Source organism: Nyctereutes procyonoides, unplaced genomic scaffold (assembly GCF_905146905.1).
Source record: "Nyctereutes procyonoides isolate TBG_1078 unplaced genomic scaffold, NYPRO_anot_genome, whole genome shotgun sequence".
In the NCBI taxonomy this organism is placed as follows: Eukaryota; Metazoa; Chordata; class Mammalia; order Carnivora; family Canidae; genus Nyctereutes; species Nyctereutes procyonoides.
This window is the reverse complement of record NW_026575132.1, coordinates 34853120-34870576: the sequence shown is the minus strand read 5'-3', so window position 1 is coordinate 34870576 and position 17457 is coordinate 34853120. Positions and strand designations below refer to the sequence as shown.

At 40.4% G+C, this 17457-nt stretch overlaps 1 protein-coding gene across 2 annotated transcripts; it reads left to right on the top strand.

The window, feature by feature from the left end:
- The first annotated feature begins 6843 nt into the window (after positions 1–6843).
- Positions 6844–17048, top strand: ZNF485 (zinc finger protein 485). Of its 2 annotated transcripts, none has more exons than XM_055345204.1 (5): positions 6844–6942; positions 7530–7616; positions 9851–9977; positions 10339–10434; positions 15575–17048. In XM_055345204.1, exons 2-5 carry the CDS (start codon positions 7584–7586, stop codon positions 16693–16695), a joined length of 1377 nt encoding a protein of 458 aa, XP_055201179.1. In that variant the 5' UTR covers positions 6844–6942; positions 7530–7583; the 3' UTR covers positions 16696–17048. The 2 variants fall into 2 exon arrangements, with proteins under 2 accessions (XP_055201179.1, XP_055201178.1); XM_055345203.1 differs by lacking the exon at positions 6844–6942 and adding an exon at positions 6969–7090.
- The last annotated feature ends 409 nt before the right edge of the window (positions 17049–17457 follow it).

Sequence of the window (17457 nt, the reverse complement as noted above, 5' to 3'; positions counted from 1 at the left end):
TAAATTACAAGTTCAGTTTCTTTAATAGTTAATATGACCATTCAGATTATCTATTTTTGGTGGGTGGGGTAGTTTCTGGATTTAGGGAATAGGTTCATTGCTTCCAAGTGGTCACATTTATAAATGTAGACTTGTTAGTAGTATTCCTTCTGGAGTCCTGTTTGGGGGACTCACAGTATCATAAGGAACTTTTTGCCTAAATATTGGGACTGAGGCTTATGGGAATGTTTGTATCTGTTTTCCAAGGCAATTGATCTGCCGTGTGGATGATCTAACCGTGCTTTATTTTTCTGTCTTATTTTAGTCTGCCCTACTCCCATCCAGTACCCTTTTGGCATCTCTCCTTAGCTGATTCAACCCTGATCCCAGAGAAGGGCAGTAATGGTATGTCTCCCGAGGCTATCGAGGCCCTGCTAAGCCCCCGTTTCCAGGATGTTCTCTATGTTGCCAGGGCCAGGTGCACTGGGAGGAAGCTTGAGAAGTCTTCGTTTGGGGTCTGCATCTTCTGCCTGTGGGGTCTTGGGACCTGGAGGAGCACTGGCCAGGGAGCATCTCAGTCTTGGTGCCTTGGCTGGAGAGCTCTTGGGAGACACACAACTTCCATTTACTGATTTCCTCCTGGATGCTCTGCACTGGGCTCATGGCCCAATGTTCATCCTTGCCTGTTAACAGCACTGCAAAATAGGGGTTACTCCTCACTTGTCTTAAGCTGAAGGCGCAGAGGTGAGAGAGAAAGGGGGCCATGACTTGCACAAGCTCCTGCTATTGGTAAATGGCAGAGCCAGGATTGAAATTCAGCACCTTAGAAGTGGAAGCACTTTCACTATAGAGCATTTGTCTGTCATCTCATGTTTTCAAGGGATATCAGATGAAACAGGCCAGAAGAGAGATGAAGAAAAGAACTTCGGTGGGACTCCTTGGACTCTGCCTCCCAGTCCAGCCTGCTGGGGGATCAAGCCAATATAGAAATGCCAGGCCATCTAGGGTGGTGGCAAATGCAGGTCTGGTCACTGCGGACTCCTAGGAAAGCTGGAGAAATCACTGTTGGAGCTAGAAAAGGGAGGTCAGGGCTCCATTGTGGATGTGAGCCCTTTCCTTGGCCAGCTTGGCTTCTGGTTGGAGCAGGGGAGCGCAGAACTTTCTCTGTCCAGAGCCCTGAACAGTCTAAGAATGTCTCCTGCTCTGTTTCCCAAACTGTCCCCAGGATGTGCTCCAATGCTGTATAACCATAGAAATGAAGAGGGTAATAAGGGGTCTCATCCAGTCCTCTTCACTCTTCAGACTGGGAATTGAGGCCCAGAGAAAAGAAGACAATTGGTTTAGTGCCCCCAGGCAAGCAGTGAGGGGAGAGGAAGGAAGTTAGTCCTGCACAATAATGAAGAGCTCTTGGTGCTGCCTGCTGGGGGGGGGGGGGGGCAGGTAGACAGCCCCAGGGCTATGAAAACTCAAAGTTATATTATACACATTACCAGATGCACCTAAGCATTATTCCTGCACTTACTCGTTCACTTGCATTTTGGCAGAGACTCAAAGGGCAGTGGAGTGATAAAGTTTTAAAGTGAAAAAAAGGGAAGGCTTCAGGTATGCCCCGATTGCAGCCTGTTGGCAAGGGGAAAAGGGATAGCTACATAGAAGAGGGCAGCCTATATGATTGGAGTATATTTGGCTTACTCTGATTAATCCTAAGCTGGAAGTGGGGACAAATTTGGGTAACTGACAGTTATTAATCAAGGCCTGTTTGGGGGTGATTGATAGTCTGGCTGCCTGGGCTAATTGCTAGAGATGACGTTCTGATTTCTCACAAGTCAGTCTGCAAGCAGGTTGACTTCTGGACTAGTTATTGTAGATTGTGGGTTGGTTTCCTGGGATAGTTCCTACAGGCCATTTTTCTATGTGGTCTTGCCATTGTCAATTTGCATATCAGTCTCTCGATTTATTTTTTTAAGTGTGACAATGGTATAATGTAAAAAAATAAGGTGCCCATAGGTAAGATATATACCTGATTATTTGTAGATTAAATAGGTCAGTAAGAGAGGAAGGGCGATTGATAGATAAAACAGGCATGCTCTTGATGTTTGTGAACCTGGGTTATGGATGCATGGAGACTAGTTATATTATTCTATGTTCTGCATATTTTGAAATTTCTGTAACAAAAACATTTTGCTAGTGAGAATAGTAATTGTAAAAAAAAAAGAGAATAGTAATTGTAGTTGTTTTAAGTATTAAATGAGATAATTCAAGTAGAAAGTTTAGCATGGGACTTGGCATAAGATTGAGTCATATCTTGTAGTAGACCCTTGCTGAGCATGTTTCTGGCATTATCTCATTACTATGTGAGATACTACATGGGATTATACTACACAGGCTGTTTTAGAAACTAATTTTTTTTTTAGGTCAACAATGTTTTGTCAATAAGTCATGAGGATAAAAGGTACAACACAGAATACAACACAGAATATAGTCAATGGTATTATAATAGTTGTATGGTGAAAGATGGTAGCTACACTTGTGAGCATAGCATAATGTATAGACTTGTTGAATCACTATATTGTACACCTAAAACTAGATGTATAATGTAACATTGTGTGCTGAGCCCTGTGCTTCTGAAAAGCACCAGTTAAGAAATCTCTCAAACTTTTGTTCGAGAGACAGTATAGTGTGGCATAGATAATGATGGCATTTCATTTACTGGAAGAAAGAATAGACAGACCTTTCAATGAATGGTGCTGGAAAGATTATCCAATCATTTGAGACAAATTTAGATCCTTTCTCTTATAAGATGTGAACTTTATTAAGAATAAGTTAGAGAGTATTAAAGGTAAAACATTAAGAAACAAAACATAAAACACAAAACTAAATGTTGTGAGTTGAATTGTGTCCTCCCCCTTCCCCTTCATACTTGAGACCCTGATGCCCAGTAACACCAGAATGTAACCTTTTTTGGAAATGGGATTGTAGATATAATCAAGTTAAGATGAGGTCATTAGGCTGGGTTCTAATCCAATAAATCTAGCTGTTCTAAGAGGAAATACCATATGAAGACAGATACACAGGAGAATTCAAGCCAAGAAATTGGATTGACAGCAACCAAAGGAAGCTAGGGAGAGTGAAGGAAGGATTCTACCCAAAGTCTCAGAAGGAACCAGCCTCTCTTGATAATGAACTTCTAGCCTCCAGACGGAGAAAATTAACCTCTATTTCTTACGTTTGTGGTACTTTGTTATGATAACCCTAGGAAACGAATGTAATTTCTGTCTTAAACATTTTATCATCCGCCATCACTTCATACCTATTAACAGTCACTCCACATTCCTTCCTCCCTCCATTTACTGTCAGGATATATTTTAATATCTTTAATACATGTTCTGTTTCTGTGAAGTGTCTTTTTTTGGACATTTCGTATAAATGGAATTATATTGTATTTTATAACTCTCTTTTTTTACTTAGTATTGCTTCAAAGTTTATCAGTTATGTAGCATATATCAACACATCATTCCTTTTATTGCCAGATATTCCACTATTTGGATATACTATACTTTTTTTTATCCATTGCAGTAGACCCTTGCTGTAGTGCAGTGGATAAAATGGACAGTTGATGGATATTTGTACCTTTCCCACTTTTGGCTCTTATGAATAACACTGCTATGAACACTTGTGTACAAGTTTTTGTGTAGATGTATATTTTCATTTCCCTTTGGTAGGCATCTGGGAATGGTATCACTGAGTGATATAGTAGCTCCATGTTTAAAGTTTTGAGGAGCTACCAAACTGTTTTCCAAAGTGACCACGCCATTTTATGAGCCTACCAGCAGTGCATGAGGATTCCAATTCCCCACATTCTGATGGCTTCTTTTTTTTTTTTTTAAAGATTTATTTATTTATTCATTCAGAGAGAGCGAAGAGAGAGGCAGAGACACAGGCAGAGGGAGAAGCAGGCTCCATGCAGGAAGCCCGATGTGGGACTTGATCCTGGGTCTCCAGGATCACACCCCGGGCTGCAGGCAGCGCTAAACCGCTGCGCCAAACCGCTGCGCCACCGGGGCTGCCCCTCTGATGGCTTCTTATCTTATTCAAAGTAAGAGCCAATGTTCTTCCTTGTACTAAATGGACCAATATTGTATTAGGTCTTCCAGAGAAACAATGATAGGATATGTGTAATTAATTAATTAATTAATTAGTTGGCTCATTTGGTTATAGAGGCTGAGAAGTCCCATGATCTGCCATCTGCAAGCTGGAGAACTCGTAAGGTTGGCAGTATAATTCAGTTCTACATGTGAAGGCCCAAGAGCCATGGAAGCCAATGGCTGAAAGCCTGAGAAGGGAGGAGTGATATGCTGGAGGAAGTCCTAAAGTCTGAAGACCTATGAACCAGAAGCTTAGATGTCTGAGGACAAGAGAAATTGGATGTCTCAGCTCAAGAAGAAAGAGAATTCATACTCCCTCCACTTTTTTGTTCAACTGAGCTTTCAGTGGATTGGATTATGTCTGCCCATGTTGGTAAAGGTAGATCTTCTTTACTCAGTCTATTGATTCAAATGCTAATCTTTCTTTTCTGGAAACATTCTCACAGACATACCCAGAATTAATGTTTTACCAGTTGTCTGGGCATCCCTTAGCCCAATCAAGTTGACATGTAAAATTAATCATCACAAACATGATCTAGCCTTTACCTGTCTTTAGTGTTTTAACTACATTGACCTTTTGCTGTTCCTCAAATCACACTCTGTAGTTGCTTTGTATCTGGTATTTTACCTGTCAGAAACTAACTTCCCACAGATATACTCCTTGTTACTTCACTTCCTTCTGACTTCTGCACAAATGATCTCTTATCAAAGGGGCCAGTCCTTACAGCTCTATTTTTTTTAATTTAAATTTAATTTGCCAACATATAGTATAATACCCAGTGCTCATCACATCATGTGCTCTTCTTAATGCCCATCACCCAGTTACCCTATCCTTCCACATCCACCTCCACTTCTGTAACCCTTTGTTTGTTTCTCAGAGTCAGGAGTCTCTCATGATTTGTTTTCCTCTCTAATTTTTCCCTCCTCAGTTCCCCACCTTCCCTTATGGTCCCTTTCACTATTTCTTATAGTCCACATATGAGTGAAACCATATGATAATTGTCTTTCTCCAGTTGACTTATTCACTCAAAATAATACCCTCCAGTTCCATCCTGGTTGATGTAAATAGTAGGTATTCATCCTTTCTGATAGCTGAGTAATATTCCAGTGTGTGTGTGTGTGTGTGTGTGTGTGTGTATACCACATCTTCTATATCCATTCATCTATCAAAGGAGATCTTGGCTCCTACCACAGTTTGGCTATTGTGGATATATTTTTTTAAAGATTTTATTTATTTATTCATGACACACACACACACACACACACACACACAGCAGCAGCAGCAGAGACACAGGCAGAGGGAGAAGCAGGCTCGCTGCAGAAAGGGACTTGATCCCGGGACTCCACACCCTGGGCTCCACACCCTGGGCTCCACATCCTGGGACGCTCAATTGCTGAGCCACCCAGGCGTCCCTATTGTGGACATTTTTAAAGCTCTATATTAAATAAGAATCCTTTTCTCTACTTTTTATCCTGATTTTGTTGAATCTCTCTTTTTCGGATGTCCATTTGAATGTAAGATCTTTGAGGGGAGGGACATTATTTGTTTTGTTCACTGCCTTAAAGAGAAATAATATGACACCTTTTGAAACTTGCAAAGAAGACTTTATTCAATACTTTATTGCACTGCAATATGGAAGAGAACTTGGATTTAACTCCCAATACAACATGGACAAGTGGGGATTTATAGCCAGCTGACAGGGTGAGGGAGTAAATGGAAAATGACTATGAAGAAATTGGTTAGATATCAAGGTGGGGGGAGGGAGAGTGTAATATCAAGGGTGGGGAAAGAAGAGCTTGATTGATTCCAAGGGTTGGGGAATTCTTGAACTGGCTTAGTAGGATTCTTTGCTAAAATTGGGCTCACTAAAGAAAAGACAAGGCCTTCTAGAAGAGGATTCAGAGGATCCTGGCCAAAGTTTGGTTAAGGAGGGAGTCCTTGTCAAGTGCTCTAGCCTTACCATCTAGAATAGTCAGTGGCATTTAGAAGGGCACTGGTTAATCACTGTTAATCTGGTGAATAAGTGTCCCCTTTTGAGGGATAGTCTTTTAAATAAAAAGTCCTAATTGAACAAAAGAGATACATTTTCCTTCCTTAGTTGTCCAATTCCTGGAGCTTATAAGTAGGATTTTTTTTCGAGATATTTACACATTTTTCAAAAATGGATTTAATCTTCTTGCATCTTCTATGTCAACAAACAGAAAATCTATAGTATTTTGGGTGCTCTTTTTTTTTTTTTTAACGATTTTATTTATTTATTTGACAGCACAAGCAGGGGGGAATGGCAGGCAGAGGGAGACGGCAAAGCAGGCTCCCCACTGAGCAAGGAATGCGTGCTCCATGCCAGGGCCCTGGGATCAGGACCTGAGTGGAAGGCACACACTTAACCTGACAGCCACCCAGGCATCCTGGGTGCTCTGCTTTTCTAATATGCATTTTCTTTGCTTAAAATAAAAATGAGATAACTTGGAAACAAGCGAACAAATCAATCATAAACAGCTGCCCCAAAGAAACATAAACCATATCTCACAGATTTGCATGTTTCTAGCGTTGGATGCCGCCAATCTTGGCTGCACACTAGAATCACCTGGGAGCTTCAAAAAAAATCCCGATGCCAGGACTACACCCAGAGCATTAACCCAGAATCTCTGGAGCTGTGACCAAGGCCCAATTACTTTTCAAAGCTCCCCCGCCCCGCCACGAATGATAAGCGTAGGAGGAGACCCGGAGACCCTGAGACCGCCTGGGCAGCACCCCGGACTACATTTCCCAGAGGCGCCGGCAGCCGCTTCCGTTTCCGGCCCCGCTGGCCTCCGTGTGAGTAAAGCGAGGCTCCTGCGAGCTCGTGGGTCTCGGCGGCCAGTACCTTGGGTGGTCGCAGTTGTTGGGCGCGCGCAGCCTCGCCACGCAGCCCGCCCAGCTCGGTTCTGAAGTTGCCGCCACCGAGCTGGGGCACTGAGACCTGGTGCGCCCCTGTGTTCCCCAGGGGTCCGGCCGAGGAAGGAGCCGGTTTAGGAGGCTCAGGAGGGGACGGGCAGATGTGGCTGGGGCCCCACCCCGAGGAGCCGTGCCCCAGCCGTGCCCGAGCGAGTGACCGCCCGAATCTGGCGCCTGACAGAAAGTTTAAAGGCTTCCACTGAGGCCCGGAGATGGAGTCGCTGACGAGACTTTCCCCCTGTGTTGGCGAGGGTGCCAGACTGACTGACTGACTGACTGACTGACTGACTGACAGAGCTTGGCCTGGAGCTTCCTGCGGGGCCGACCTGAACCACCTGCCTGTGTCCGCCCTCCTTTGTGGGGAGCAGGGAGGGTGGAGGACTGCTCTTGTCCAGCCTGCAGAGAGCAAGTTCTAGCTAGTTTAGGACATGGAGGGACTTCCTCATATTTCCTTTCTTCTTTCCCAGATTGGCTTATTCAGGATTCTTTGCCCTTGCCTGGGAGAACAGTTCAGGAGACAGATGGCCCCAAGACTACCAAGAGCCCAGATCCAGGCAAGTTTGATTTCAACTTTCCCCGAGAAATTGCCACCGTTTCAAAGTGAAGTTGGGTTTATACTTCTTGCCTGAAGATCCTCTGCCCTGTGTTGGGACCAAGTTAAGTTGCCTAAGCCAGTCCTGGATTATGCAGCTTTACAGAGAAAGGACATCTCTCCCCACTGTTGTCCCTTCGTGTCCTCTTTGCCCATTTTTTTTTTTTTTGGTTTTTATTTTTGTTTTTTAAGGCTTTTATTTATTTATTTATTCATGAGAGACACAGAGAGAGGCAGACATAGGCAGAGGGAGACACAGGCATACCCAGGACCCGGACATCAGGACCTGAGCCAAAGGCCAGGTGTCCCCACATTTTTTGTTTTTAAAGATTTTATTTATTTGAGAGAAAGAAACAGAGATAGTGACTGAAATCGCACAAGTGTGGAGAAGAGGGAGATGCAGGGTCCTGGTACCCACTGAGCAGGGAGTCCTATGTGGGGCTCAATCCCAGGGTCCTGGAACCATGACCTGAGCCAAAGGCAGACGCTTAACCAGCTTAAACCACCCAGGTGCCCCAAGTCCTCTCTACCCATTACAGTTGTTCACTGAATAGACTTTTGCTACCCATGATTTATAGAGTGCTAGAAACTGAAGAATACTTTGTAGGTAAAGTATAGCGCTCGCCTCAAAGGGGTCGCCAACTCGAAGATGAGAAACAGGCTCATTTATCATATAAGGAGAGGCCCTAGTGTCTGAGTGATAACACACGGCACAGTGATAATAGTGCTCTTGATGTTCATGGTGAGGGGAGGGTGGTAGTAGTGGTGGTAATCCTCTTAGTTCTTCCCAAAGATTAAATGAAGCTTGCATAATTGCAGAGGATGGGGTGACTAGGTGAAGGCTACAACATGAGTGAAGCTATCACATCTGAAACAGGAACAAACTGGGCCCAGAGAAATTGGGAAACATTCAGAGTTTAGAATGCCAAGCTAGAGTTTGCCTTTGTCTTGCAGAAAACTGGGTTTTGAAGGATTTTGAGAAGTTAACAGGAGTAATATGTATTTGAGTATTATAAAAATTAAGAGTAACAGAAAGTTTAAAAAATTAAAGATTACCCATGTTCCTATCGCACAAATTATTTCATTTCAAACACTTATGCGTATGTATTTTTTAGTTTTATCCATTTTCTTCCTTTTGATTTGTCATAGCCATGTCTTCCAAATTGCTCTAGTCTCATTACCATTTTTTTATAGCTTCTTTTCATACTGTAGTCAAGCAGCTCAGTGACTTTGAACAAGTTTTTGAACTCTCTGAGCCGGAGTATCTTTAGCTATAAAATTGGTTTACTTTATGGATAGTCCTGGTGAAAGTTCAGATAAATGTTATATATAATGGGGCTTAGCACTGTGCCTGGTACATATTAAGTTGCTATTGCTGTGAAAGGCAATTGACAAATATGCGCCAGGCATAATTTTAGGCTGGTGAGACAGCAGTGACACAGGTGGTCCCTAACCTCTTGGAGCTCACATTATAGATAATACTGACAATAGATCTGATTCTGCCAGATAGTGAGAAATCCTGTGAAGAAAGTGAAGTGGGGGACTCCTAGGTGGCTTAGCGGTTGAGCGTCTACCTCTGGCTCAGGTCATGATCCTGGGATCTGGGATCGAGTTCCACATCGGGCTCCCTGCATGGAGCCTGTTTCTCCCTCTGCCTGTGTCTCTGCGTCTCTCTGTCTCTCATGAATAAATAAATACAATCCTAAAAAAAAAAAAAAAAAAAAAAAGAAAGTGAAGTGGGTCATGAGATAGAGAGTGGTGGAGAATGGGAGAAGAGAAAAAAGAACTTTCTGATGAGGTAACATTTATGCAAAGACCTACAAAGTGAGAGATGAGCAAATGCCAGGCCCAGAGGAGGGAGCATGATTGGTGTGTTGGAAGAGCATAAGGAGGGCAGTGTGGTTGAAATGAGGGGCCACGACCTCCCCTTATTCCTAGCTTCATTTTCTAGCTTCTTTTAATGTTTTGTTCCTGTGTGGCAAGTCTGCTTTCTTGTTGTGTAGCATGTTGTATATTTTATTCCTTGAGCCTTTCATTAATTGTGTTCCACTTCCCTCTGCATAAACAATCTGAAATATCAGAAGCTGGCCTTGAATATGTTGCTTTTCTTTTCCAGTGAGGACTTCTTGGTTCCTTACTTCAGGGTCAAGGGTGTAAACAGTTCCCGGATGAGCAGAATTGGATTTGATTTTGCAGGGATCACTGACATTTGGGGATGTGGCTGTGGCCTTTACCCAGTTTGAATGGAAATACTTGGATGCCACTCAGCGGGCCCTGTACAAAGATGTGATGCTGGAAAACTATGGGAATCTGCTGTCTGTGGGTAAGGATGTCTTTTTAACTCAAGATTGATTTCCTGGGCAACTATGGGTTTTCACAGGATATATGGGGTATTTGAAAATTGTAAATGGGAGATTTTGTTTGTTTTTAGTGTAGGCTTAGAGGCTGGAGTTACTGCTCATTCTGTCCCTCAGAAAGTCAGAGCCTTACAGAGTTTAGGATGGCTGCTTTGTGTGCCGTCTAGCCCAGTTCTCTAAATTTTCCCTGTATATATCTGTAACTACATGATTTGGACACCCTGATACCACTCTCTAGGCCTCCCTGACGTGGAGATCTCCCTGAGGTTTGGGATAACTCTTGTGTTCACCAGCACAATCACATTTCTTTTTCTTTATCTACAATAGGATTTCTCTCTTACAAACCCAAACTAATCACCCAGTTGGAGCAAGGGGCAGAGCCATGGATGGAAGTACAACAGATCCCATCAGATAATTATTCAGGTGAGTGAGTTGGGAACCATTTCAAGCAGTAGCTGAGCACAGTGAATGTTGAGGGATTCTTGGTCAGAAGGCCCATCTTAGAGTGCCCATCTCTGGGCAAGCAGGGCTGGGGCACTTGATACCAGTTTCCTCTTTTTAATGTCATTGTTTTGCCAAATGACTTACAGTTTTTCTCTTCATTCCTATGGAGAGCTGCTCCCTTCTTGAGGGCCTTAGGCCCATGACATCTCACTCTGAAAATCCTCAGTCTCCTTGTGTGCTTTTGCCCCTTCCTGTTTTCAGGCACTTGTCAGTGCCTATACTTTATTTCTATCCATTCTCGATTCTTTTCAAATTCTCTCCTCGTTAGCTTAATAGATGACTACATAGGGATGTCTGGGTGGCTCAGTGGTTGAGCATCTGCCTTCGGCTCAGGGTGTGATCCTGGAGACCTAGGATCAAGTCCTGCATCAAGCTCCCTGCATGGAGCCCACTTCTCCCTCTGCGTATGTTTCTGCCTCTCTCTCTGGGTCTCACATGAATAAATAAATGAATTCTTTTTTTTTAATAAATAAAATCTTTAAAAAAATAAATGACTACATATCCCTTTCTAGCTTTAATATCCATTATCTCTAATCATATTGTAACAGTGGGAGATTCCAAGGGTAAGCATAGTTTCCTGACTATCAGATAATTACTATTTTTGGCTAACAAACTGATGAGGAAGCATTTACTTCCCTTTTCTTGTGGTCTTTTTAAATTTCTTTTCTCTGTAATTCTTTGCACTTGGCTCTCATTTTTTTCTACATATACTTTTGCATGAATTTTCTGTATGTCTCTTTGTGTCATAATTTCAAAATCTTTAAACATAGGTGTTTTTCTCACCTAAAATATTTATCCTACCAGTTTTCCTTTCTTTTTTTTTTCCCATTATTCCTTTCTTAAAAAACTGTTATTTTGATTATATCATCCTCAGAGAAACTTTTATAACTGTATTTCATGGAAGATACCAATAATACATAATTTGTTTAAACTAGGTTTTTGGTTTTATTTTGCTTTTAATACTTTTCAGTAATTCTTTTTGTTCTTACTATGGTTAACTTTTTTCCCCAAAATTTTTGTGTAGATTTTTTTTTTTTAAGATTCTATTTATTCATTTGAGAGAGAGAGCGAGAGAGCGAGAGAGAGCATGAGCAGGGAAGGGTAGAGGGAGAGGGACAAGCAGAAGGGCAGAAGGGAAGGGCAGAGGGAGAGGGACAAGCAGACTCCCTGCCGAGCAGGGAGCCTGACTCCTGGCTGATCCCCCGACCCTGAGATCATGACCTGAGCCGAAGGCAGACGCTTAACCCACTGAACCACCAGGTGCCCCTATGAAGATTCTTTATAGAGTAACAGTAGTAACTCATTCTTTTTTGTTCTTTGTTCTTTCTGTTTTAATTTTGGTATTTTTTGATAGAAGGTGTTTAGAATTTAGACGTAGTAAAAGCTAACAATGTTTCCTTTGACATTTCTTCCATCCATTTGGAAGACTAATAAATCTTTATTCAAAGATTTACAATCATTCCATGTTTTACACTTCCCACTCCTTTTTTTGCATATTCAAAAATCCAATTAGTTTTTAGAAGTGCATATGGTACAAAATTCAGATGGTTCAAATGGTATGTACCCTGCTTCACATACCAGTTCCTCTTCCTAGAGGCATCTTTGTGTAAATTTATTGTGGAAATTTCCAGATATAATGTATGCTTTGCAAGAATATACATGTATTCCTTTTTTTTTAAGTACATGGTAGTACATTATTCTAAATCTTGCTCTTGTCATATTTTGGGAATCATTTCAAATACCTACATCATTTAGAGTACTGTTTTACTTTTTTTTTTGTGCTGTTTTACTGTTTAATGGCTATATAGTGTTCCATTTTATGGATGTACTGTAACTTATGTAATTAGTTCCCTATTAATGGACAAAATAACTATGAATAATGATGCAATGATTTTGATACACATATCAATTCTCTGAAGTACCAGTATATCTATAGGATAAATTCTAGAAAAAGAATTTTAGGTGAAAGGGTAAATAAATTTTTGAAAATAGTGGATAATACCAGTATCCATACATTTATACTCCTATTGACAATGTATGAATGCCAGTCTGATCATACGTTGTCAACAGTCTTATACTTTTTGATAATTGCCAATCTGATAGTTAAAAACTTTTATTGTAATTTTATTTTTTTATTTTTATTTTTTTATTTTATTTATGATAGAGAGAGAGAGAGAGGGGGGCAGAGACACAGGCAGAGGGAGAAGCAGGCAGAGGGAGAAGCAGGCTCCATGCTGGGAGCCCGACGTGGGATTCCATCCCGGGTCTCCAGGATCGCGCCCTGGGCCAAAGGCAGGCGCCAAACCGCTGCGCCACCCAGGGATCCCCTTATTGTGATTTTAATTTGGATTTTTTTTTTTTAATCAGGAGTATACTTCCTGTATTTTTTTAAAGTTTGTTTTATTTTTGTATTTTTTTTTAAAGACTTTGTTTATTCATGAGAGACACAGAGAGAGAGAGGCAGAGGCAGAGACAGAGGCAGAGAGAGAAGCAGGCTCCATGCAGGGAGCCCAATGTGGGACTCGATCCCAAGACTCCAGGATCACGCCCTGGGCCGAAGGCAGACACTCAACCACTGAGCCACCCAGGCATCCTTTAATTCGTATTTTTAAATTGAATACTACGTAGCCAGCACTCAGGTCAAGGAAGAGAACACTGGCAATACTACTAAATCACATGTTGATCCTTCCCAGTAATTAGCAATCCCCCCCTCCCTCCCTCAATCTAACACTAAAGTTTATTTGACCACTGTAATTCATTGTCCTTGCTGTGGATCAAAGATTCTTAAAACTTTAGCCTGCATCAGAATGCATACTTAAGTACAATTAGAAGGCCCTTCCCTCAGGGTTTTTTATTCAGTAGGTTTGGAGTGTGAACTGAAAATCCCCGGTGGGGATCACACCCTGAGTGAAAGGCAGATGCTCAACCACTGAGCCACTCAGGTGCCCCTGTGTGGATACATTTCTTTTGGGCATATACCCAGGAGTAGAATTTTTATTTTATGGGAAATGCACATATTAGTACATAATGCCAAATGGTTTTTCAAAAGTTTGTGCCATTTATATTTCTACCATCAGTGTGTGAGACTACTCATTTTTCCATATTTAGCAATGTTTGGTAATGCCAGTCTTTTGAAGCTAGGCATTCTTTGTGTGTGTTGTGTATCTCATTGTGGTTTTAATATACTTATCCCTTATATCTAATGAGGTTGAGGACATTTAAAAATGTTTATTAAACATTATATATCATCTTTCATGAAATATCTGTTCAGAGAACACTTTGTGGGTTACATATGCAGTCTCACCATTCTTTCTGTGCTTTGCTTTTCACTATTAGTGGTCTTTTGATGAATAGAAATTCTTAATTTTAATGATCGCTAGTTAATCTTTTTCCCTTTCTTGTCAGTGCTTTTTGTATCCTTTTTAATAAATCCTTTCTTCAAGTTCCTAAAAACATTCTTTTGTGTTAACTTCTAGACATTTTATTGTTTGTTTTTTACTTTTAGATTTTTGAAAAAAATATTTTATTTATTTGAGAGTGAGAGCAAGTGAGAGAGGAGAGCATGAGCAAGGTAGGGAGAGGGAGAAACAGACTCGCCTGCTGAGCAGGGAGCTCGACATGGGGTTTGATCCCAGGACCCTGGGATCATGACCTGAGCTGAAGGCAGGTAGGTGCTCAACTGACTGAGCCACCCAGCACCCCTATTATTAGATTTATCATCCTCTTAGAGTTGATTTTTGTGTATGGCAAGAGGTAGGGTTCATGTTTAACCACCCCCCACATCTTACAAGTGCTAATGTCGTTTTCTTTTCCTTATTGCTCTGTAAGCTACCTTTGTCATAGTACAAGTGTGCATATGCCTGCATTTCTCTTCATATGGCTAGTTTGCCTCCACCTACCTTAACAACTAGTAGTATCTTGAAATTTTCTCTATTTTAACCATTATGCACTAAATGTATATCCCATCAAAGGCCATTTGAAAGATCTGGGCTGTTTCTCACCCAGCTTCACTTGAATTGTTCTAAAAAAATAAGTCTTAGCTCTAGTATCTGATATATGGAATCTCTCCCCAGGCTAATAAATATAAATAATAAAAGATATAAATATATGTATATATAAGAAAAAATTCATTCAGTAAAAGAATTGGGCAATGTTTGCTTTATCACAGACTTGGCTCCATTAGTTTTTCAGAATTTACTTGTCAGAATCATCTTACCTATCCTATTTTCTCTTGGGTCTCATGTGTGTACTTTGTAAAAAAAATTGCCATTTGATTGGTATGTTCTTTTTAAGATATGTTTAAAAAATGTAGATTACAGAAAAATCTTTTGGCCTGGGAACTGTTTTGGTTCCTTAAATATTTTGTCTGTTTTTTCTCTGAGACATTAAATATTGGTTCTCTGTTAAATTCTCAGAGAGGGGCATCTAGGTGGCTCAGTTAGTTAGGCATCTGCCTTCGGCTCAGGTCATGATCCCAGGGTGCTGGAATCGAGCCTCATGTCAGGGTCCCTGCTCTGCGGGGAGCCTGCTTCTCCCTCTCCCTCTGCCTGATGCTCCCTCTCCTTGTGCTCTTTCTCTTTCTCAAATAAATAAATAAAATTTTTAAAAATAATTCTCAGAAAAAGCTAATCATAAATTTTTGAATACATTAAAATGTTCTCAAATGTACCACCCTATAAGAATCTGCACTAGCAATCGTGACTTGCTTTGGGATACATGGTTTTCTCTCTAGATATGTGTTTATTTTCATATTCTCATTTATTTTGGGGGATGTGTGTTTTCTGTGTTACCTGCCTAACTTGCCAACTTCTTAGATGCTCCTTGCATTCTTTAAATACAGTGTTTATTATATAATTCCTTCTATTTCTTTAGACTCTTACTTATTTTTATCTTTAGTGTTGCTATCTTTTCTTAGCAAGAATCAAAGTGGGGTGAATTAATTTTACACAATCCTTAGTTCTGTAGAATAGAAACTTATTTTTATCCTGTGCAGCTCTCACTTTTAGTATCTCAACATAGAAAATGTTTGAATTAATTAATTTTTTTTTTTTTTTTTTAGTTCAGGAGTACTGGTTTCAAACAAAGATGTCCACTATAAAGCAATGTACTTCTGAAGGATCTGGTCTGGGAGAGCAAAGAAAAAGTGTCATGATGGAAAGAGGCCTGGACTGGGAGGGCAGAAGTTCCACAGAGAAGATACATTATAAATGTGAGGAATGTGGGAAAGTCTTCAAATATAATTCCTCTTTTATTAGCCACCAGAGAAATCATACGGGTGAGAAACCCCATAAATGTAGTGAATGTGGAATAGCCTTTATGAGCAGCTCATCTCTTTTAAATCATCATAAAATTCACACAGGCAAGCAACCTTATAGATGTATTGAATGTGGGAAATTCCTTAAGAAGCACTCAACATTTGTTAATCATCAGAAAATTCATTCTAAAGAGAAACCTCATAAATGTAATGAATGTGGAAAAGCTTTTGGAAAGAACTCTATCCTTTTACGTCATCAGAGAATTCATACTGGTCAGAAACCCTACAAATGTAATGATTGTGGGAAAGCCTTTACTCAGAATGTAGCCCTTACTCGTCATGAGAGAATACATAGTGGAGCAAAGCCTTTTAAGTGTAATGAATGTGGGAAAGCTTTTAGGGATAACTCAACTGTGTTGGAACATCTAAAAATCCATACTGGTGAGAAACCATATCAGTGTAATGAATGTGGAAAAACCTTTAGGAAGAGCTCAACTCTTGTTAGTCATCAAAGAATGCATACAGGGGAGAAACCCTATCACTGCAGTAAATGTGGAAAATCTTTCAGGTATAGCTCATCCTTTGCTGGACATCAGAAAACTCATAGTGGAAATAAGCCCTATCAATGTAATGATTGTGGGAAAGTCTTTACAAAGAGCTCAACCCTTATTGGACATCAGAGAACTCATACTGGAGAAAAGCCCTATCACTGTAAGAAATGTGGGAAATCTTTCAGGCATAGCTCTGGCCTTGTTGAACATCAGAGGATCCATACTGGAGAAAAACCTTATGAATGTAATGTATGTGGGAAGGCTTTTCCCCAAAGTTCAGCCCTTAAACAACATAAGAAAATGCATAACAAAGAAAAAAAGCCATCAAATGTAATTAGTGTGGTAAATCATGCAGAAGTAGTTTATTCCTTTTGATACTCAAAGAAGAGACATTCAACAAATCACACATTTAAGAAAAATAGTCTGTGTACCTGTATCCTGGAGAACTTCCCACTTGTGAGGATGTTCACTGTAGTATGGTTTGTACTAGTGAAATATTTGAAGAACCTAAATGTCTATCAATTTGGAAATAGTTACTATAGAACATGATATAGGAAGTAAAAGGAATGAGGTAGAGCTTCTTATAGAGCCATAGAAATATCCCCATGATACCTCGTTCAAGTTAAAAAACCAAGTTGCAGAAAATCTACATATTGTGGTCTAATTTATATTTAAAAAAATAAAGCTATTTTTATTTGTTCATATATATCCTGTGTATTAAAAAACACCTGGTAAAAAAAAAAAAAAACACCTGGTAAAATAAAGTCCAAAAGCTGTTATCTTTGAGAAGAATGTTTTTATTGGTATGATGAAATTTTGACTTTTGGCTTTGTTTTTTGAAATATTTAAACATATATATTAATGAATCTTCTATAATTTAACATAGTTGTCTTAATGAATAAGAAAATTCAGGGGCATGTGGGTGGCTCAGTGATTGAGTGTCTGCATGTGGCTCAGGTTGTGATCCTGGGGTCCTGGGATCCAGTCCCACACCAGGCTCCCCAGAGGGAGCCTGCTTCTTCCTCTGCGTCTCTCCCTGTGTCTCTCGTGAATAAATATATAAAATCTTAAAAAAAAAATCAGAAGCCATAAAAATAAAAAACAAAGCAAAACAAAAAACACATAAAAACTAAAAAC